Source organism: Microcebus murinus, chromosome 23 (genome assembly GCF_040939455.1).
Source record: "Microcebus murinus isolate Inina chromosome 23, M.murinus_Inina_mat1.0, whole genome shotgun sequence".
NCBI lineage: Eukaryota > Metazoa > Chordata > Mammalia > Primates > Cheirogaleidae > Microcebus > Microcebus murinus.
The window spans coordinates 10803199-10827768 of NC_134126.1; the positions used below are offsets into that span (position 1 = coordinate 10803199).

A 24570-nucleotide genomic window follows, 5' to 3' on the forward strand; every position below is an offset into this window, starting at 1 on the left:
GAAGGGCTGCTCAGTCCACATCCCAGAACATTATGTCTAGTCTGTTTCACAATTTCACCTGGAGTCTTTACCAAAGAAGGCTTGGAAAACAATTTATATTGAGTGAAATTACTGTGGATGCTTAGCAAGAAAATAGGACATGGGTAAAACCTGGTCTGTTGATTTTACAAAAACGAAATACATGAAAGCTGCCATTAAAATGGTACTGAACTTAATGTTTTTATCTCCAGAAGGCAAAACCATCACAGGGGGATGGAAATGATATGAACAATACTAGAAGTCAATACAGAATTTTCTAACAAAACGAAAGAGTCAAAGTTGGAAGAGGGTCCCCAGTCCAATGGGCCACCCCATGACAGAAAGTGTTCAAGAAAAAGCTGGCTTCCCAACTGGCAGATCCCTAAGCAATTTATGAATTATATATTAAAATATCCTGTGCTTGCATATGTCCCATGCCTATTTGTCTTCGCAACTGAATAAATATTAATAAAAGGAAAGTGAACCGTGCTATATTTGTAATCATATTTTTCTTTTCCATAAGAATACCCCTTCTACATCTATCAACATTTCTTGGCTAAGATATTCATGATCCTAGATAGCCTGACATAACTCTCTAAAGAAAGGCAGAATAAAACAAGATACACATAGGGTTTTTCTGTCATTTTGAAATTTATAGGATGTGTTGCCATGGTGATTGTCACATGGGTTAGAATCCTCACTTCCAGACCAGCTATGGTGGCTCACGCCTGAAATCCTAGCACTCTGGGAGGCCGAGGGGGGAGGATCGCCTAAGGCCAGGGGTTAGAGACCAGCTTAAGCAAGAGCAAGACCCTGTTTCTACAGACAAATAGACAAATTAGCTGGGTGTGATGGCATGTGTCTATAGTCTCAGCTACTTGGGAGACTGAGACAAGAGGATCACTGAGTTCAGGAGTCTGAGATTGCAGTGAGCTATGATGACGCCACTGCACTGCAGCCTAGGTGACAGAGCGAGACTCTAAAAAAAAAATCCTCACTTCCACACATTGCCCAATTTCCTCCACAATCAGGAAGAAATTTGAAACTCTCCCACTATGTTCAGACTTGCTACGAAGCCTTACATTTACAATCTCTCTGCACCTTTTACCTGGAACATGTCCTTCAGATAAAACAGCCACAAAAATATGTACTTCCTGTGAGGAATTAAACAACTGCTATAAACTTCTTCCCACACACCGCACAAAGCACGCCTGCATCGCGGGCTCCACACTGCTTCATTATCAGGGCAATTAGAGAGAAGGGTGGCCAAATCTCCCAGGCTTTCCCCAAGCCCTCAGCACTTAGCTGGGAGCCAGAACAAATGGGAAGAACTCCACCTCTTCTAGGAAGAAGTAGGCTGTGCACATCCTATATTCTTGTGAAAAGCAACAATCCTTTCTTCGAATTCTACAGTGGAAAGCAATTTTAGGGGCTTACAAAGGGAGATTCTCAGTTGGGGAAGGGGAGAGGAATCGAAAGAGAGAAATTACAAAAACAAAAAGCCATTTCAGACTTTAAAATAATTCTGAAAGTATCTAACCCATTAATTCTCTTAAAAACTTCCCAGGGTCCTTTTGAAATAATGAAGCTAAAGCAACAAGCACAGGGACTGGCAATAGGAAGGGATCTAAAATTACAAAAAAGGATGCACATACGAATAACTTTAAACTTGAAAATCTATCCTATTAGGAAAGAGTTCTTCAAATATGCCATGATTTCTCTTATGTACTCCAATATTCATAACAGTTACTTTTAATAAAACATTACTTTAAATTCTGACCCCTCTTGGGTCAATTTACTCTTTCTTTTTTCCCCTAGGTAGAAACAAACAACAATTAATCACCATGTTGATTCAGTAATTGTCTGTATTTTTCAAGAGACTATATAATATTTTCTGCTTTATTTGTATGTACCTGTATTTTACTTTCCAGGTTTTCAACAGCTCCTAAAAGAGCATTCATTTATTAATGCATCCGAAGTGATTCAAGTGTCCAATGGGTGCCAGGCTGGATATGTAACGGGAAATAAGTTGAACATGTTCTACTCCCTGACAGAACTTACCATCCAACAGAAGAACCCCAAAGATGCAAGAGCTTTCTAAAAATCCCTAAAATTTTGAAGTTATAAATTGTAGAACTGTTAAAAAAGATTCACTTAACTTTCAATTGCTAGTAACTCAAAATAAAAATGCATTCTCTGGTCGAAGCCAGGAATTGTTTGACCCATATTCAAACTCTGTCCTGCTTCCATGCGTGATGGCCTTCACATCTTAGCCAAAGATCTCCCAAATTCCTCACAAAATTATATAGTTCTCTTGTTTTCTGTCCAAACGCCACTTTGTATCATTAACTTACTTAAATTGTAGTCTTTGTCTTCACACATCAATACACAGTTTTCCAACGAAATCATCCTGAGGCTAATCACACTCTGAACTCACCGCCAAAATTCCCATTTCTTAAAAGCTTTGACACTATCTCTTCTATAGTTGAGATCATGAATCAGCAACAGTCAAAGCAAGCATATAGCCAAAATTAGATAGATGCCACAGGAGCCATGAGACATAGCTATTTTTAAACAATAATACTAACTTCTAAATAAAGACGGCAAATTAAAACACAGTATAAACTTAGAGTCAACATTCCTCAAAGTATTGGCCAAAACAAATTTCATCCAGAGAAATAAGGAAGCATGATCTTCTCTATCTTGCTTCAAAGCCTTAGCATTTTCATGGTTCTTTTGAAGTGGCATACTTTGTTTACATAAAACACACTAAATTCTCAAGATTCTATATCCTTCCACTTTAAAATGGGCCACTATAACCCAAAGTCACATTTGATATATTCAGTAAATGACTGACTAGAACATTCTGAACTGTCTTGAAACAAATGATCACTACATTCACAAATAAGTCAGTTTAATTACTCAGTTAAATCAATTTCATAAAGCACGTGACACATGTTTAGTTAAATCTAGTCAGTTATAATTATAGTGAGAATATTTAATATTTACTTAGTGCTTACCAGGCTAGGCACTGTTTTAATACTTTCCATATACTAACCTATTCAACCATAGCCACAACCTTAGGAGGTAGGTACTACGTGTAAACCTGTTTTACAGACAGATGAGGATGCATAGCAAAGAGAGAAAAATAATAACATGTCCAACATCAATGGACATGTTTCCATCCCAGGCAGTGGCTGTCTGACTCTGAGCCTGGGGTCGAAAGCAGCAGGTTGTGCCAGCTTCTCTCACATAACAAAACTCTGATGCTCTCTAAACTTCTGAAATCCAACCCAGATTTCAGAAATGCCCACTAGAAACCAAAAACTGTGGATGCAGTTCTAAGATTGACTTTCTTCCCCCAAAGAGTAAGTTCTAAAATAATTAGTTGAGTGATAAGTCATAGTCTAAGGGAGAGCTGAATCCACCCAAACTCCTGTTTTCCAACCTCCACAGATCCTCGCTGCTCCCAAGAAATCATTTCATTCAACTGTAATTGACACATGGAAGCTGCCACGATTCCTTCCTCAAGTTACCCCACACTCCCCATGCTGCTCACTTTCCACCCAATCTGCTGTGAGCTGCATCGACCTGTTTTCAGTATCAGCTACTCCTTTAGTGCTTGCTAATGTTTCTGAGGAAACAGCCATAAGTTTGCTGTCAATTCCCCATTACCTGGTCACAAATTTTCCATGACTCACAGCTATCAGGGAGATAACATCCAAATTGCTGCATCTCACAGTGGGACTCGGCTGTGCTCGGATCCCCATGTACCTGTTCTTCCTTCATGAGCCAGCGCTCTGCTCCCACCAGACTCGTCTAGAAACCATTTCCTGAATAAGCCCTGCCCTTTCTAGTCCACAATACCTGGGATCAGACTGTTCTCTAGACTGGGACTACTTTCCTTCCACCCCTTCAGTGAACCAACTACCCCCAACACACCCTTTCCATGAGGACAAACCCGAGCCACGATGCCCACTGTCACCCACAATGACTGGCACCCCCAGCCCTGCCTTCGCCCCTCTGACCTCATGTCCTGCCACGCTCCCTACTACTTTCTCTCTGTGCTCCAGCCACGCTCTCCTCCTTGCTGCTACTCAGCGTGCCAGACACACCCTGCTTCAGGGCCTTTTACTTGAGCAACTTCTGCCCTCCGATATCCTCAGAGATGCCTTTCTCAGCCACATTTCTGGAACTGCCTTTGGGACTCCCTTCACGTGCATGCACTTACTCCCCAATCTCCTTCCCTGGTTTAGTTAGCATTTGCCATTGTCACTATCTAGCAGAAGCGTCTTTCACTTACTTACCTTGCTTTCTGTCTATCTTACTAAGTAGAATGTAAGTTCCATGAGGGTAGGAATTCTTGTTTGTTTCATTCACTGCTGAATAGGCACTGCCTAAAGCAGGTGTCCTGAAACTACGGCCACATGCGGCCTGCCGAGGACATTTATCCAACCAGCCAGGTGTTTTTGCCGCCGCTGCCTGTCCTGCTTAGCAGCCGACTCGTCCTGTCCCGGGCCCACAGTGCACATGTGTGGAATGTGTGCCTCGGCCCTCCAACGGTCTGAGGGACAGTGAACTGGCCCCCTGTTTAAAAAGTTTGAGGACCCCTGGAGTGTCTGCCACACAGTGGATGCTAAGTGGTTATTTATAAAATGAATGAATGAATGAATGAGTTCTTCTTATAACTGTCACTGTATATATTGCATATACTGTGCATTTGACACTTAAAATTATCATACATAAATACTAAACTATAGTTAATAATATGCTGAAATGTTTAGGGATAAAGGATACTGTTGTCTGCAACTTGCTTTTAAAGGCGTCAAAAAAGTAAGATGGTTTAATTAATGAACAGCAAAGCAAATAGTGTTTGGTAAATGCCAGTTATAGAATCTAAGTGGCAGTTATAGGGTGTTCTCTGTACAAATCATTCCATTTTTTATGTTTGAACATTTTTATAATAAAAGTTGGAGAAAGGACGATAATGCTTTAGAGATCTTCTCTGACTATACAAACTTTGGTTGCCCCACAAGTATTCTACATCACATCCCTTTATTTTCTTTTCTTTACTGTATTTATTACTAGCTGATGTTGTGTTGGTTATTTTGCTCATTGTTGCCTATCCGCTTCCCCAGAATAATGCAAGCTCCCTGGGAACCAGGATATTATGTCACATTCTCTGCTGTTTGCCCCTTATCTAGAATATTGCCTAGAACGTAACAGGTGTTTCATAACTACTTAAGTAATTAAATCAATGAGTAGATGCCTCATGATACCATTTATTATATTACTTATCAGTTTGAATATTAATGCTTTGCAAATGGATTCTTAGTTCCTTGAAAATGGAACTTTTTGGCAGCATTCTTAATGTGTAATAAGCTTTAAGAGTACAGTAAAGCCTTACACTCTCTCATATATCCCATAAATAACACAATCTATTACAGGTTAGTGTTTTTAAATTATGTAATATGATATGAATGAAAGATTTTTATTCTTGCATTATTATGATTATTATTCAGCTTCCATGTCTTTAAAAGGGGAAGAATCGAAAGCCTTTGGGTGAAGATGGCCAAATGAAAACAAAGCATTCTTTCCAGGTCACAAGCTTTTATAAATCAGAAATGAACTTAGAGATAATTTTCTCTAAACCTTCGTTTGGGGGATGAAGAAAATAAGACTCCAAAAATAAAGCATGACAATTCAAACATTCTGGAGGGAGAATTCCCAGAATTCTCCCAATTCCCAGTTTCTACCGAGAGTGGGAGAACCCCAGCTCTGCTGGAGGCTGACGGCGTTTCTCCAGCCGTCTCCTGGCCGCGGAAATCACCCTGTGTTGCCTCAGCATTAACTTTTGGAGGACAAGACTTGAAAGGAGTTTTCGCTAATCATATCTTGGCTTGGAGCAATTTTTTTCTTTCCAAATCCAAGTGCTCCTGTTCCTATCCCAGATGGCCATCACCTCCTGGAAGGTCTGTTTAAGTCTCTTCTCCCCCGTCATTCCCTCACCACCTGTTCTCTCTCCCAGCCTCGGAGAACGCTGTAGAAAGAAGACCACCCTCCCCTCAGAAAGACGGGCTCGGTGCAGAGGAGGGGCCGTGTGGCTTGCAGGGGGCACTCCCGCGTGTTCTGGGGAGCAGCCAGCGACTCTCTGCTCAGCCGCCAGTCACACTCGCCTCTCTCCCAACTCCCACTGCGTTTCCTTCAACTCAAAGGATCGTCCTTCACATCAAAACTGCAAAGGACTCTTGAGAACAGAATCATGAGGAAAAGCTGTGTGGACAACTGTTTTCTTAGGCACACTAAAGAAAATAATGACATAAGCTACTTTAAATTCAGGAATGTGGAAAGCCTTTTTGAGAGCCTGGGGGCTGCATACCTAACCGTAGGAAAAGACAAGGGAGGAAATAAACCTTGTCCATAACACCTTCTCTTACAAAGCAGCCTTTGTATCATGAACTGAAGTGTAGGAGAAAAAAAATATTACGTTGGAAAGCTCAATCCATGCTTACAAAGTCCTTGAAAGATACTGAAGTCCCATCTCAGCACCATGCAGTAGGTCAGGGCTGTGGGTTTTAGCCCTTGACTGCCTCTGAGCCCTTTCTCCCACTGCTCGTCAACGTGGACCTGCCAGGCTGCTTGACTCGCCATGCCCCAGCTTGCTTCCTCCTTTCAGGACTACAGGCTTTTGCAATTTCTTCTGTCCAGAATGCTCATAACTATTTCTCTGCCTGCTGAAATCCTACTCATTCCTCAAATTATAATAATAACAGCAATGACAAGAAGCGTTTATATAGTGCTTAATGTATTTGAAGCACTATATGTATGTTCATACATATAGGTATATATAGTATTTATATATTTTAATCAATTATCATTATATATTTAATATATAATAAAGTATATGATTAATATATAACTATCTAAATAATATGAAGTATCAAAATATCATTAAATTGTTCATATGTAATATACATTATACCATATATCACTATATATGTATATATTATATATAAATGAAACCAATTTTTTAATAGTAATGACTTCCTTATAAGATATTATCCCCATTTTACAGATAAGTAAACTGAAACACAGAGGAGTTAAGTGATTTTCCCAGGATGAAATAGATGGTAAGGGACAGATGTGGGATTTTAAAACCAATTAGCCTGGCTTTAAATGCCAAAGTGTTAACCACAGTTCACTGTTCAATCTGTTCAAAATCAGCCACTGCCTCCTCTCACATCACAACACATGCCTTTATTCTGTCTTCCCACTGTCCTCTATATATGTCTCCCTTAACTCACTGTCCAGTGATTTCTTTATATCACATGTATATATCTTCCTACTTCTGCTTTTCATTTCACCCCCTACCTCACTTCCACCCCAGATGAAGATAATCGAGACAACTTCCTATACATTACTTTTACATTCCTTGCACAAAACACAATGGCCAGTACATAGTAGATGCTCAATAAATTTTTTATAAAAGGTACGAATGAAATAGCTTTAAAAGGGGTCAACAGAAATGTGGGTAGTGTATCTCTTGGCACAGGATGGATGACATGTTTCCCAGAGCAGCTAAAAAGACCACCAGAAAGTGCATGAACCAGAGTGTCCTCAAGGTACCTAGGCCACTCTGATTGCATCAATTAATCCAGAAGCCTTTTGGGCTGAAGCTGATTCCTAAATAGGTATATATTTATTCAATAAATGTAAGCTATGTATTAACTCTGTAGGCACAGTTAATCAGTATCTCAATTTCTTGACCTATAGGGTTTTAATTTACAGGGGAAAGGCAAAAAATTAAACAATGTAAGTAATTTACTCCCAATGGACACCACCAATAATTCTCAGATAATTCTCATGGGTACTGAAAGGAGGAAGAGGTCATTTGTGATGCTAACAGGAAAGGCAACGCGGAGAAGGTGAGGGGGAGTGGAGGGATTTGAAAAGTCATTCTAAGGATGAGCAAAAGCACATTGTACCTCCCAACAAGAATAAATTAATATATTAACCAGCCTTACAGATACTGGCCCACTAGTTATTACATTTCTCACTGTAAACTATCAAATTACTCTCTCATAAAATTCAAAATCCAATGAGTTTACTCTGCACAAATAATTTACCTAAGGTTTTATTATTCCTAAATAAACCATCGAATTTTCAGAAATGCAATAAACCTGGAAATACAAAGATAACAGTAACCTCAGGACCATTCTTTCTGATCTTTCACTGCTGTAGTCCTAATTATTTGAGGATTATTTGTGACAGAAATATTCCTCCAGAGAAACATATTACTAAATATGTAATTTGGAGTGAATTTGAATTTGAATTTCCCAACATTTTTTCTTTGAGTTTGCTTACCTGTTCTCTCATATTCTCTCTCTCTCTCTCTCCCTCTCTCTCCTCAGATTTCACATCTCCCTGTATCCGTCCCCAATTTTTTGCATTAGACCTACTTGCCAATGGAGTCCAAAGGCATTGCTTAATCCCACTGTTATCACTTGGAGCAATAAATGAGATTAATGTTTCAGTAGTATTTAGTGTAATACCTCAACCAAAGTTTATATTAATAGATATCAGAATAATTTAAAAAATTAAGACAAAAAGAAAAAGGAAAAGGGAACTTCTCTTTATAAAACAAAATATTCTATAAATAAATAAATACAATTTTCCGAGAGTTAAACCCAACTTTCCAGAATAAATAGATTTTATCTAACATAAGGTTGAGACATAATTCTGCAGTGTTACTCACTTGATTGAAAATAAAGGGGACTTCTTTCTTCTCCCCAACTTTCATCGAAGATACAGGAAATGTTGCTGTCCCTAGAGTTTCATCCATGACGTAATTGGCATCCATTAACGTGATCTAGAGGGTAAAACACAGAGCACGAGGATAAAATTTCTCACAGATCTTTGGAAATATTATCTAAAATCTCCACCATACTTATAAAATTTAAGTTCTCAAATGATATTTAACCATCATTTGAGTTCCTCTGCATCCAACTAGTAATAATACTTTGTATCTTTCCCTTTCTAATACTACATTTGCTAAAAGATAATAATTATTTTTCACATTTTCCTGATTGATACATTCAATTATTATGCTTTCAAAAATGAAACCTTATCCCCTCTGTATTTTGGAATGTAAGAAAGAAATTAATGTAGACAATCAATTCCACTATTTGGGGAGAAATCTATTTTATTTTTAAAGCAATTGAAAATATTTTTGTTCTGTTGTACAGAGATTCTCCCCTTTACAACAGAAAATGTTTTCCCCAAAGCACATGGGTAGGATAGAAGTCTTCCCAAACCCACCTAACTCCTGCATGTCCCACTGGACACTCATGTCACTTGGCATGCATATCAGATGCCAGTCCACCATGCTGCTCAGCCTGACTCCAGCTACAGCTAATCGGAGAAAGACAGCAGGAAGAGAACAAACCCAAACATCTCTCTCAACATGAATTATGACCATCCAATAACCCCCAAATGATTCACTTACCTCCAAAATATTTTCCTGATTAGGATCCAAAATAAATTCAAAGGTCTCATTCCACACAGGGTTTATATCATTATTGAAGTGTCTTGTTCTTTTTCTGCTGTCAGGGGTTGTAGAGATGAAAAGTTCCACATAGGGGTCTGGAGTATCAACTGTGGACAGTAAACGCAAATGAGAATGAGGCAATGTGATTCACATTTCCTAATTTGTTTTTATTAATATATGTTGCCAGCTTATTTTCAATGATAGTGATGTATTCATCACTATCTGAGACAAGATAAGCAATACAAGAACATCATAGCTATATACTTTTTACATATTATTGCCCCTGTCCTTCATAATGGTCCTGTGAGATTAAGTAATTTATTAGGTGATTTATTCAGAATTCCTCCATCCACATGGAGGGCAGGTTCATATCTCAGTGAAGTCCATATCTCAGTCCAGCTACTAGAAGATGATCACAATCTCACCCAGCTAACTACAGCATGATTTTCACCCTAGGACTGTGATGGTGCCAAGATCACGCGTTCAATATCATGGTACTTTTCTATGTTAGAAAAATCATCCTGGTTAGTCTATTTATCAAACAAAATAATGAAAGTCATTGTGAGAAAATATCACCTATTATTATAGGGTTGCCTTGTATGGTTGCACAGGTTGTACACTGAACAACTATAAGGGGTGGCATTCACATTGATGGTCATATAGATTTATTATGGTAATACCCAATCAGATGAAAGTGATGTGTCTCCAGAAAGTGGCAGCTTTTTATATTTCACATAATGGCTTGCTTGAGTCAGGACATGATATGTGTGCTCATTTAAATAAAAAGAAACAACCACAAATGAAGAAAATATTTACATTTCCTCTCACTATATATACACTTAACAACAAAGTGAGTCACTCAAACAGTACAAATATTGATCACTCCCTCCAGTGATTCTACTGAATCCTTTATCTTACAGCATCGCATAAACATATTTATTTTGTGGAAGAAATTACACAGCTATCTGTCTTCCTACAGTACCATAAACAACTTCAGGGGAAAGATTGTATCTTACTCATCTTTACATTTTCATATCCTAGCAACAGAAAGCAGCTATCACAATATTTAAGGCCTCTTAATTTAAGGTCCTGACTTCTCTCTTTAACCCATCCTTTCCCATGTGGACATTATAATTAATAACTACAAAAATGATATCTAAATAATGCCTACTAGGATCTATGTTAAGCACTTAACGCATGTCAGTCTCATGTAAATCTCACAATACCACTGTAAGGCAAGTACTTTATTTTGGTATTGAAGCCATAGGAACTGAGAGATGTTAAGCAATCTGTCCCATAGCTCATGTCTAATAAGTATCAGAGCAAGATCTTGAACCAGCGTCTTCTGACTACAAGAATCATTCCCTTAATGACATTATGTCCCTAAACGAAAAGGATGGGATCATAAGGTGTGGATTACTGTGGACAGAGGAGCTGGACTTAGAGTTTTGGAGCAGAGAAGGGAGGGAGGGAAACAGAGAAAGTGAGAGCAAGAGTGGGGGTATAGGGAAAGAAGGAGGTACAGAGGTCCACACAAAAACAAACAAAAATTTGAAAATAAAGGAAAAGCAAAAATAATAGTTTCTAATCCATTGATTGGTTTTCAAAGAAAACTTAAAAAATAGATCTTGTCCTTCACCAACAACTGTGGTCATCAAATAATGTAATCAATGCCCTTCACTTAATTGATAAACATTGCTCCTAGGTCCATGCTTGGTGATCAGATTTTTTTTCTCTGAAATGCATTTTCTTCATTAAAAATCCATTTCTATGGTAATATATAGTGAATTTTCTTGCTGTTCATAACAGTTAAAGAGGATGCTGCTCACAACAGGTAAAACAGGTTTCTTGAACCCTTCAGAAATGAACCGTACTAGGATTTTATTTTTGTTTAAATAACAGGGAAGGTATTTTTTAATCACGCATTTTGTTTTTACTGTAAAGTGGGAAGATTTACAAATGAGGCATCAGCATTTGGGATTGCCTTTTATTCAATTTTTTAGCTAGGAGCTTATGCATCATTAGTCAAAGGCAATGGTTTCAAAAGTGAACATGCAGTACAAATGCCTGGGGTTCTTATAAACACGCAGACCTGGACCCTCATCTTTTAAGACCTATAATCAGCAGATCTGTAGTGGGACTGGGGGGTCTGCATTTTTAAACAAACAGTCTAGGTGATACTGATGTAGGTCATCTGGTCACACTTTTGATATGCTATATTAGAGAGAAGAAAATAGGCAGTTACTGTAGTTTCCAATTCAGCGCTTATATCTCTCAACACCTTGAAAGACAAATTAGAAAACAAAAAGACCAAGTGGGAAGGAAGGGGAAGGGGAAATGGGCCAAGGAAGAAAAGGACAAGCTAGGAGGTGACTCTTGCACATTCTCAGCCAGTGGGTGACTGCTCCTTTGCCATCACGTTTCTGCTGTATCACCAGTACTCAGGATTGCAAACCGGAAGTAGAACTACATGTTTAAAATAGCATGTGGTGGACACTTAGAAAGAAAAAAATATTTTTCTTCTTTTGAGTGGAAGTAAATATGTGATTTTTAAGGAGAATATTCAGTTGACACTTCAAATTAAATGTCAAAAAATGTAACCCCTTATCATTCGATAGGACCAGTTCATTCTCATTGGGCCAATGCTCTTTTTTTTTTTTTAATCTGTTTTCCATAAATATTAGAAAAGACAAAACCAAACAAAAACCAATCTAGAATAGGAAAAGTACATGGGATGGGGAAGTATGCAGATGGTAAACATCATTCATTCATTCAACAAATATTGCAGTGTCCACCAAATGCCAGGAACTGCATGTCAAGAAGCAGTTTGGCTTTGACAGGAAGCCAAATCATAAGCTGCAGTTTTAAATTATGGAAGTGAGTCAAATGCTAATAGCCTAATTTTAGAGGCAAGGTGAATGGGAGAAAACCAAATACACACTGCCAGTGACTAGTAGCTAAGTCACCCAGATTATTACACATAAATAAGGTCAAATCGTAGGCGGGGAAATTGCCTTTTGAAGCTTGATCTTCATATGAATTCCTCTTTAGAAAGAGGAAGGAGAGGTCTTCTTGGAGCAAACAAGAAAGAGAAAGCTTCAAGTGAATGAAATCCCGCAGAAGGAACCAGATAGGAAAATGAAAGGTTGAATTGAAGCAGCACGAGTTAGTGATCTAACAATCTTCTCAGACATCTTAGAGTCTAAATGGATCGTGTGCTTTAACAAACTAACTCTCACAAAACTATTTTAAAAATACTGTAAAAACGAGATGCCTATTCCTCTTTTATATGTTAAAACATCAGTGGACCTTTTTAAAAATTGAAATCCAATTTAATAGCTGTCACTTTGAATTATTATTATTTCTTTCTGCTTATAAATAAAGTGGATATTCTACAATATTTGCCAAGAGCAGCAGTTCTTCTAGTTCCTTCTCTTATTTCCTTAGCAAGACACTTCAAAGTTAAGATGTCAAAGGGTGCCGGACAGTGGAAAACCACCGACAGCTGCAAACTCTGATATCGCAATCTGTATCAACAATGCTGATCTATGCAAGCTAAGAAACATCAACAGCAGTGGGAGACTGGATGAAAGTTTTAAGAGGCTAGTTTGAAACTGGATTGCAATAATCATATCTGAGCTCACCCGCTTTGCATAATCTGTAATCACTGACATGGTAGCAAACAGAATTGGAAGCTTTGAAAAGGGAAACAGGCCATTTTGGTGCAAAACCTTAGTCCAGTGCTTTACAAAAGTTCCTAGAAATTAATTTTTTAAAAAGTCAAATGTAGAATGTTTTTCTCCTGTGTACAGTACCTCTATTTCATGGCTTTGTGAATTAATGCCTAGAGGGCAACTGAGTGTTCAGTCACTGACTCAGCCTCTCCTTGATTATTTTCAGCCAAACAGGTGGTGAAGCAAAGATGTACAAAACAAGTGGGCAGAAATTCTCTTACATCTCATCCTTTTATCTAAATCTTGACAAACAAAAATGTCAGATGTGTGGGATACAGATCTTTTCTGTTCTCATAAAGGTGACATGAAACTACATGTACCCAGAAATAGCTTCGGAATTCCAGGATTGTAAAACTTACTCATGAACTTTAGTAGTTTAAGGAGAGCCTGCCCAAAGTAATAACAGGTCCATCTGTCAGTTTGGCTTTGTCCAAGTAATATATTAATATTATGGGATTCATGAAAGTAACCAATGGCAGCTTCTAAACTCCCTACTCCTGATTTGATATTCTCCATTTGCTTTCTCATTTCCACTCCACACAGTAGCAACTTAAACCCCTTGCTTGAAATAAAAATAATGAGTATTCTGTTATGATTCTTGTGATAAACAGCAAAAATAAAAAAATACTCCCAAAAGGAAAAGTCCCCCTAAATGCACAGTCAAAATATCACCATTCTGAATAGCTATGGACCAATAGGAGTTAGCTTAAAACAGTGTTTCTTTGAACATAGTCCACTAAAGTACCTTCACAGAACCATGGGGAGTCCTTGTTAAAATGTGGAAACAGCCCAAGTGCCCATCAATCCAAGAATGGATTAATAAAATGTGGTATATGTATACCATGGAGTACTATTCAGCTCTAAGAAACAATGGTGACATAGCACATCTTATATTTTCCTGGTTAGAGCTGGAACCCATACTACTAAGTGAAGTATCCCAAAATGGAAAAACAAGCACCACATATACTCACCAGCAAACTGGTATTAACTGAGCAGCACCTAAGTGGACACATAGGTACTACAGTAATAGGGTTTTGGGCAGGTGGGAGGGGGGAGGAGGGTGGGTATATACATACATAATGAGTGAGATGTGCACCATCTGGGGGATGGTCATGCTGGAAACTCAGACTTGTGGGGGGAGGGGGGAAAGGGCATTTATTGAAAGCTTAAAATCTGTATCTCCATAATATGCCGAAATAAAAAATAAAATGCTGACCCCTTCCATCTTCAATCAGATTCTCCATCATGGGCTTGGAAATCTGCATTTTTGACAACTTGATCATGTGATTTTTATGCACACATTTTGAAAAGCAGAGGTGGAAGGCATAATATTAAAATGAACGAAAGAGCAATAACATAATAACTTTCACAGAAAAAGTTGAAACATTTTGGCATTGAGAAGGCAACATACGTGCTGGCCTTATGTAAAATCATTATTCTGCCCACAGACCAGATTAAGTGCAATCCAATCATTCACTTCTGTTTCTCTCCAGACATAAAATACATGTTCAAGGGACCACGTGAGAATAAATCCAAGAATAAAGGAAATGTGGGTGTGCTAGCTGGCAATCTGTTCAAGGTGATGGTCTGATATTCAAGCATTATGCTTCAATGATCACCAAAGTAGAAACTGTAAGACCAAAAATTAAATAATAATAATTGTTGAAAGAAATGCCTCTGAATGCTATTCTCAAATGTAGTCATTCCTTTGAAACATTTATGATTTAGTGAAAATGATAATTATTCATGCAGATCTTAGAGCAGCTTTTATGATTACCAACAACCTTTCTAATACCTAGGTACTAAGCTAGCTGAGTTGCTGGCATAAACCCTAGGAAAGTGATGGTCCCACCACAGATGTATGAATTTCAACAAAAGGTTAGATCATTTTTATGTAAATGTTTTATCTGAAGCATAATATACATGCAGAAAAGTCAGTAGACCGCAACTGTATAGCTTGCTAAATGTTTATAAACTAAACTCACCCATGACGCCACCACCCAGATCAAGATATAGAACATTCCCAGCACTTTGGAAGCCACCCTCAGCCTCCTCAACAAGAGTGACCACCACCCTGCCTTCTATCACCATAGAATATTTTTGCCTGTTTTTTATCTTTATATAAGTAAAGTCAATCACACAGTGTACTTCTTGGTCTGGCTTCATTAGCTCACCATTAAGTTTGAAAACCTCATCCATATTAACATGTGTAGAACAATCCGTTCACTATTATTAATGTAAAATATACCATTGTATGGCTAGTCCATAAAATATTTATTCATTTCACCATTAATGGACATTTGGATTGTTTCCAATTTGGCCTATTGCCAACAGTGCTGCTGTGAACATTTCTGTGCATGGCTTTTAGAGCAAATACATAAATGTTTCTGTTGTGAAAGTCTTAAGAATAGAATTACTTGGACATAGAATTTTTATGCATCATGCACCCTAATGTTAACAGTTACCATGGCAGCACATCCTTCCCAAAACTTAATATTTTGTAAGTTTTGTAAATTTTTTTAACATCTGCTGTATTTAATTCAGACTTCTTTTATGAAGTTGAATACTTCATATGTTTACTGATCAGTTGGATATTCTCTTGAGTGAAGGGAATAATCAAATCTTTCACTCATTTTTTTCTCTGTTTTGTTGCCTATATTTTATATTGATTTATAGAATACTTTACATATTCTGCATATGAATCCTTTGACAAACAGACATGTATTGCAAATATATTTTCCCAATCTGGGGTCTATCTTTTTACTGCTTTAACGGCATCTTTTGACAAACATAAATGTCTAATTTTAGTCTAATACATACATCTGTTTCCTTATGAATCATGCCTTTTATATTTTAAGAAAGCCTTAGTTACTCAGTCATAAAATAATCTCTATTGATTTCTTCAGAAATCTCATTTGCTTTACCTTTTCCCTTTAGATCTAAAATCCACTGAATTACATTCTGTGTATGGTATGAGGTGGGGGTTGTAAGTATTTTTTTTCTATGTATAACCAACAGACCCAGCATCATTTAAAGGGAATGTTTTCCTTAACCCTTGCATTACAATATAAACTTTGCATTAATCATGTGGTCATGTAAGTGTTAAGTCTTTCTGGGCTTCCATTAGTCTACTAGACCATTAGTCTGTTCACTTAAGCTTGCACTAACCAAACTGTCTTAGTTATCATTGTTTTATAATAAATTGTAATATCAGGTAGTATAAATCATCTACCTTGTTCAACTTTTCTAAGATTATCTTGGCAGTTACTTTACTTTTGCACTTTAAAGATGTCATACTAATATTTTATGGTTCATATCTGTTCTGTTGAGAAATCCACTCTTGCCCTTTTGCTTTTTGAAATGTCTTTTTTCTCTTATGCTTTTATGATTTTTTTCCTTATCTTTAGTTTTCAGTAGTTTTATTACAATATGCCTAAGATTGGTACTCTTTGAATTTATTCTCGAGTCCATGGCATATATCATGGATTGATATATTCTACGCACCTATTTTTCAGTTCACTAATTCCCTCTTCAACTGTGTCCAAGCTATGATAAACCCATCTTCTGAGTTTTTAATTTCAGTTATTATGTTTTTCAGCTGTAAATTTTCTATTTGATCATTTTCTATATATCTGTTTCCCTGGTAAAATCCTCCATGTTAGCATCTACCTTCTTAAACTTATTATTCTTAGTTATTTTAAAGTCCATATCCAATACTTATGATCTATGTATTTTTTCTTGATTTTTTTTTTGGTATACTTGTGAATTCTCAACTGAATGCCAGAACTTTTTATAAAAAAAATTATGGAGGAATTAGATCTACCTCCACAAAGGACCCACATTATTGTCTGGAAGGCAGAGAGAGTAGGACAGATCTCCTCTATCTAATTAAAAAAAATACTGAATTGACTTAAATCTTTGTATGGTTAGTCTAGCTCTTGTTCACTTCCACTCAATGGTTCCTAGAGGAGGGTCACAGGGTGTTTATTAGGCCCCATTCATTCAGCCTTTCAGAACCCTGGGCCTATTTCAATGGCTCCTCTTCTCTCTGAGATCCTGGTCCCTCAAGTCTCTGTTCACTCAGCAGCTTTTCATTCCTTCAGTCAATTAAAAAAAAAATTAATATGTGTTTTCTAAGTTGTTCTTAGGGAAAATGAATGTTCTGTTATTAGTTACTTCAGCATACCCCAATAAACAGCTGGTTCTTAATGGCCGAAAATACACTAATCCCTGTTCTTTTTTTGTTTTTTCCATTCTTCAAACGGCTGCCCAAATGTTTACTCCTTTTGCCAAGTCACCTATCAGCTCCTTTCTACTTCTCCTTTGAGGACACAGCTCTGACTCACACTTCGCTGGGAAAACGAAACCGGAGAATCAGATATAATCTTTCAATTTTCCTTCTCTATATCTCACAACTTGAAAAATATATTTGTAATTTTTAAAAAGTACCTATTCATACTTAAATTCGACTCCCTAGAATAAAGTCTCCATGCACTATTCTCTTAACCGCATACTGCCCCACCTACTCTCAGAGAGTTTTATTTACTTATCCCAGCCCTCAATTTAATCTGTAAATATTAGCTCTGCTTTAGTTACTTTCTCTCAACTTACAAATATAAAGAAACATACAGCATGCTAAAAATTGAACAAAATTTCATTAATTCTGCCAATTCTGCCAGACCTATTCTTCCATCAAAGATTTTGGAAAATAAATGTAGTCTATATTTATTGCTTCTAAATCCCCTTCTCCCATAAGTTTCCAACATACTATCCTCTCCCTTTCTCTATTACCCCAATCAGTTAATTCTCCCTATTATAACTTCAATGTCAAATTCAATGAGCTTTTTCTCAATTTTCACTTTATTTGGCATACATGCAATATCCTTGGTACAATTATCTCCTTTTGTGCCCAAGATATCATTATTTTTTTATTTGCTACCTATCTCTAAATATTTCTTCTCTGTATTTTTCACTAGCTTTTTTCTCCTCAACTCTCCACCAAACTGGGCTTTCTCTTCCATCTCTTACAAATCTCTATTAGAATCTTTCAAAAGGAAGTAAGGCCTTTAAAAATTGTATTGCTCATATAGTCAAAATTAAGTTGTAAAGAAATTAACACAGTTATTTATATAGTCTTAAACACATTCAATATGCACACCTATTTTATATAATGGTACCATCATTTCTAGGTGTCTGAGCTAGAAACGTGAGAGTTTTCTCTTCTCCTCCTACCTCTCATCACCAAGTTTTAGCTTTTTCCCCTTTAAAATGCATCTCACTTCTGGCTCCTTAATTCCACTCAAAACATCACAGCCCCAGTTTGGCTAAGTACCACCTCGTCTATACTTTTATCATAATCTCAAAATTCTTTTTTTTTCTTTCTTTTTTTTCCAGCATATTATGGGGGTACAAATGTTTGGGTTACATATGTTGCCCTTGCCATGCTCCCCCCAGTCAGAGCTTCAAGCGTGCCCATCCCCCAGATAGTGCACATCACATTCATTATGTATGTGTGTACCCATTCCCCCACCCCCCTCCCATCTGCTCGATGCCCGATAAATGTTATTCCTTTATGTGCACTTAGGTGTTGATCAGTGAAACCAATTTGCTGGTGAGTACATGTGGTGCTTACTTTTCCATTCTTGGGATACTTCACTTAGTAGAATGGGTGGCTTGAAAATAAAGAATTCTTAGTAGAAGGAATTCTTTATTTTCAAGCCACCCTCCATATTGCCACCACGATTATCTTTCTGAAACACACTTTTGACCTTCACTCACCTATGATGCCAGGCCCAAACATGGTGAGTAAGACTTAACAAGGGCCCCACCACCCAACACCAGGTCCTCCTTCCACTCAGTGCCCCCCACAAACCACACACAGGAACATCAACCACTCCAGCAAGTCAACAGCTAGGCCAAGAAGCTTCTTTGGAATCTACACATTCCAAACATTCCACACAAGCGTATTGATGGCAGAAACGCTCATTCTGCCTGAAAGAACATTGCTATACTTTTTCTTGTACATATTGTTACATTTTTCTTTTGACGTTTTAGCTGATAGCTGAAAGTTTTCCAAGTTGCTGTTCTTGTCCTAAGACTACCCAAGATAAGGGTCAAAGACTGTACAGTTAAGGGACAGGGAATGAGATGTTCTCTCCACTCTTCCCTTATCTAGTTCATGCTTTCCTTTTCTTATCAGGGAAAACTGGCGACTATAAATCATGTTCCCTAGAGGCTTCATCCATATACATCTGCATTAAAAATAATTCCACATAAAGCTTCAACTTGCTAATTACATATTATTATTCCCAGCACAGAGGAAGAAATTGAGACCCAGAGGCATTCAGTGAGTTGAACAAGGTCAATCGGAGAAAGGATTTTAACTCAGTCTTTATGAAGTCAAAGTTCATGCTTTGTCAACATACTAATAATAATAACTATTAATTCTTTTTGCCTCTATTAAACTATAAACTCCATGATGGCAGAAATCATATCCTTTCTATTCACTATGGTAACCCAGAGTCTAATAAGAAGTCTGTAACATTATGAGAACATGATACATATTACTAAAGGAATAGCTGATGCACTAACCCTGAGCAATACCGGGGAAGAGGTGACCTTTATCATAGGCACAATAGTCTTCCCTCTAATTTCCTTTTACTCTTTGGTACCATGGTAATATGTCTCAACCCTCCTGGTGTTTTGTCCCAATCCATTTATTTATATGTTAATGTAAATCAATTCAGTCATTTCTTATAAGTATATTCATATTAATCGTTATGTCCAAATATTGATTTTAAAAAATCCTGAATTTCAGCGGAGCCCCCATAATAATAACTCCAAAGAGTAAGTAGAGTGCCAGGGAACTTGTTGACAGGTAGCTTCGGAAAGGGCTCAAAATTGGAATTGTTATGGCTGTAGGTGCTGAAAGGCAATCCATGGAGATTGTGGGAAATACTGAAGCTAGAAAAGTTCCTGAAAAAGTCAATGTGATTTAGTAAACAACTTTGAAAATTATTGTATAGATATTTGGGAGAGAAGAGAAAAACCTTTAAAACAACTTCAACATTCTCTAAGAACTCTCTAGGAACTCAGGAACTCAAGTAAACAGAATACTTTTCCCCCATTTGAAATCACAATGCAGTTTTATTAACACCATTTTGAAATCCTTTTTATCAGGCAGAGTCTCTAATTTGAACTCCATCATTCATTTCCCTTTTTCCATAGCCTCAAAATGAATAACAGTGCTTTTTAGGATCACATGCTTCCTTTTGTGAAGAGACATAAAACTATCAGAAAGTACCATCAGCCAAACGGATGTCAGGAAGATAGCTCAACAGCAGTGATATCTAGACTGGCATCTCTGGACATTGCCCAATGTGTCAGGAAGATAGCTCAACAGCATCCACTCACAACCGACTCGGAACAACTGCACTGGCAATTGTTTGAGTATTAAAACATTAATGAGACAGACTGTCATCTGCCTATAGTTACAATGATTTATTTCAAAGCATATTGATATATATGGAAAAATAGAGAAAAATACATGCCAAAACAGCCCAAAGAAAGCTAAATTTAGATTTAAAACAGAACTAAAACTTTTGTTGCTGCCTGCATTGGCATTTTACTGAAATCTCTATGATAGCTTCTTGGAAGGAAACAAAAATATCTTTGTAATCAGTATCTATGCTTAGAATATTTTCAATGTTTATAATCTAGGGATATTTTTTGGAATCTATTTAGACCGAATAGAAAGAATAATTCTCCAGAAGTTCTTAGGTAGCATTATAAAGCATATTAATTTATTCATATTATTCATTTTGGCTATATGGATTTAGCTATATATGAATTCCACTCTACTGTAAGCAAGAATAATTCTTCTTTTTCATTAAAAAAGGGGTTCTCAACCTTAACACTATTGACATTTGGGGCCAGATAATTCTTCACACTAGGGTGCTGTCCCTGGCTTCTACCTGTAGATGCCTTTAAGAAGCTCCAGTTTTGACAACCAAAAATGTTTCTAGATCTTGCCCAATGTGTTCTGGGGGCAAAATCACTTTCTGCTTAGAACCACTGTACTGAAACAAGGCATAATTCTTGCTACCAGATATTTATTCACTAGCATAAATCGTAAAAAAAACCAAAATAACTAAGTTCCCTAAATAATATATTAGATATTATTATTTCAATCCCACTTTTAAAAACTTTCCTTATGATTGTTTTCCAAGTTGAAATTCCCCCACATCATTCTACATATTAAAAGTCTACTTAAGTTATAAAACCCAATCCAATCTCCATTCAACCTGCAAAGTCTTCTTTTATTGCCAACACTTTTCCAAAGTGTTGTTTAAGCCCATTTTATCTTCCCAACTAGACCACAAATTGATCAAAGGCAAAGCTCCACACAAGTAAACTCTGGAGTGAGACAAGTTTGAGTTCTAGCCACAAAACATAACAGTTCTGTGATCCTGGACTATAAGTATAACTAATATACTTAACTAAATTTCTTCACTGGTAAAATTAAAATGACGACAGCATATATCTCATAGTGTCACTGAAATGAATAACTGAAATATGTTGTCAAGTCCTAAGAACTCTGCTTAGCATTTCTGTTCATTTAACAAACACTTATATTGTGTACACTATGCCATAATTTCATTTAATCCTTATTTTAAAAGCTATGATTATTAACCTCACTTAATATGAGGAGACTGAGACATAGAATAGCTAAGTAACTTGCCCAAATCCTCAGGGCTAACAAAGAGTAGAAGGGACATTTGAACCCAAGCAAGCCAGTTCCAGACTCCCTGCTCTAACCACTAAGCAGTACTTCCTCTCTAGTATCAAATATATACTCAATAAAGTTATCTCCTATAAGCATTATGCTTATTTTTTCTTGTTCTTCTTCAAGGCACGGAATGAGAACTAAATGGATGGCATATAATCAGCATTTATTGATGAGGACATTAATAAATTGTTGGAATAAACACTGAGTTATATTTCTTTAACATTTCTTTTCCAAAGTTTTAAGTCTCCAAGTTGTTATCTCATTTTGCATCTGGAGATTTACATTATCCTTTTTTTTTTTTTTTTTGAGACAGTCTCACTCTATTGCCTGGGCTAAGGTGCCGTGGCATCAGCCTAGTTCACAGCAACCTCAAATTCCTGGGCTCAAGCAATCCTCCTACCTCAGCCTCCGAGTAGCTGGGACTACAGGCATGTACCACCATGACTGGCTAATTTCTTCTATATATTTTTAGTTGGCCAATTAATTTTTTCCTATTTTTAGTAGAGATGGGGTCTCATTCTTGCTCAGGCTGGTCTCGAACTCCTGACCTTGGGGGATCCTCCCGCCTCCGCCTCCTAGAGTGCTAGGATTACAGGCAGGAGCCACCATGCCTGGCCCCTGAATTATCCTTATACACCAATTAAAAATATTTTTTTCTGGAATTTTATTTAAATTATTTAATTAAAATATACTGATATATCAAGAGAGAAGTCAGAAGCAAAAAGTGCTTCCCAGGAGTCAGTAAATTCACAAAGATCCTTAGGCTACACCTCAGCTCAGTTAAACCAAGCATTTCAGTCTCTACATTGCACAATTTTTATTTTTCAGAAAAACTTTAAAATATTAAGACATACTAAAATAATATTGATAAATGTTTTCACATAAATGCTTAAATTTTTATTGTGGTAGAGGTATTCTATTTGACATAAAAACTTTAAGAATATATGTTTCCTTGGAAAGTTAAGAAACATTTAACCTATTTTTATTTAATTTTATTAGATTTTAATCACACCCTATCACTATAGGAATGATATATGGCTTTTGGCAAAAAGAATTTACTTAAGATATGAAAAGAAAGCTGGAGATTACTCAGCTTTTATAACCTCATTGGCCATCAATACACGAATGGGTTAATAAAATGTGGTATATGTATACCATGGAGTTCTACCCAGCCACAAAAAACAATGGTGATCTATCACCTCTTGTATTATCCTGGATAGAGCTGGAGCCCATTCTACTAAGTGAAGTATATCACAAGAATGGAAAAACAAGCACCACACGTACTCACAATCGAATTGGTTTTAACTGATCAACACTTAAATGGACTTATAGTATTATAGTATTAACATTCACTGGGTGTCGGACAGATGGAAGGAGGAGGGAATGGATATAGTCACACCTAACGAGTGCAGTGTGCACCGTCTGGGGGAGGGACACTCTTGAAGCTCAGACTCTGGCAGGGCAAGACAATATACGTAACCTATAGCCCCCTAATATACTGAAATAAAAAAAAATTTTTAAATAAATAAATAAAGTTTTTAAAAATAAGCTAAGTAAGCTTTTCCTTTACTTGGTACAATTTTTAACATGTTAAAGTATACAAATAAAAAATATGAAAAGTATTTTAATATGAAGAAGCTCATGTATGAGAAATATATAATAAATAAAATGAGTCACTGATAGGTCTTATAAAAAAAAAGAACATGTCGATGATGTCCTATTAGTATTGGTAATATATTCTTCATTTTGATAGGATTGTACTTTTATTATATCACAAAGCATTGCTGACAAATATACTAGTGAAATATAATTCTCTCTATTGAAATCCACCTAAAGACCAATGGATGTTATTATAATATCATAGAATAGTATTATCCACTATTCATCAGACCTAAAACACATGAATACATGCATACAAACAAAAAAAACTATTGAAATTTAGAGAGGAAAAGGACTAACTGCTCTCAAAATATCATTTGACAACTTTGGTGGGGCACAGTGCTTCACTCCTGTAATCCTAGCATACTGGGAGGCTGGGGGGGGGGTGTGCATGTTGGGGGGGGAAGGAGGGGGCGGGGGATGGCTTGAGGTCAGGAGTGTGAGGCTGCAGTAAGCTATGATGACGCCACTGCACTCTAGCCAGGGTGACAGAGTGAGATTCTGTCTCAAAGAAACAAAAAGAAAATCATTTGACAACTTTATAAACTACCTGACGTTCTAAATGAATGAGGAACAGTAATCGTTTCCTAACGCATTATATTTCTCCACTACATAGAAAATACAAGATAAGAGATGTGAGAGAGACGTGTATTACGAAACACTTCGCTTATCTTAAAATTATCTTCCATGAAAAGACCATTGGGAAATAACTTCATTGCACTTAGAGTTTTTAAAATCTTGGGCGGATACTCAAAAACATTCCAAAACAATTAATAAACTAAAACTGATATTCAATCATAACCTAAGGGCTGATACTAGGGAAA

At 36.9% G+C, this 24570-nt stretch overlaps 1 protein-coding gene across 1 annotated transcript in view; it reads right to left on the minus strand.

Moving 5' to 3' along the window:
• Nucleotides 1-24570, minus strand: part of PLA2G4A (phospholipase A2 group IVA) — a 133313-nt gene that overhangs the window by 63510 nt on the left and 45233 nt on the right. The window contains exons 4-5 of the mRNA XM_012736544.3: nt 9524-9672; nt 8774-8887 (exon numbers count right to left, since the gene is read on the minus strand). Of these exons, the coding sequence (XP_012591998.1) occupies nt 8774-8887; nt 9524-9672 (263 nt within the window). The remainder of the gene's footprint in view (nt 1-8773; nt 8888-9523; nt 9673-24570) is intronic.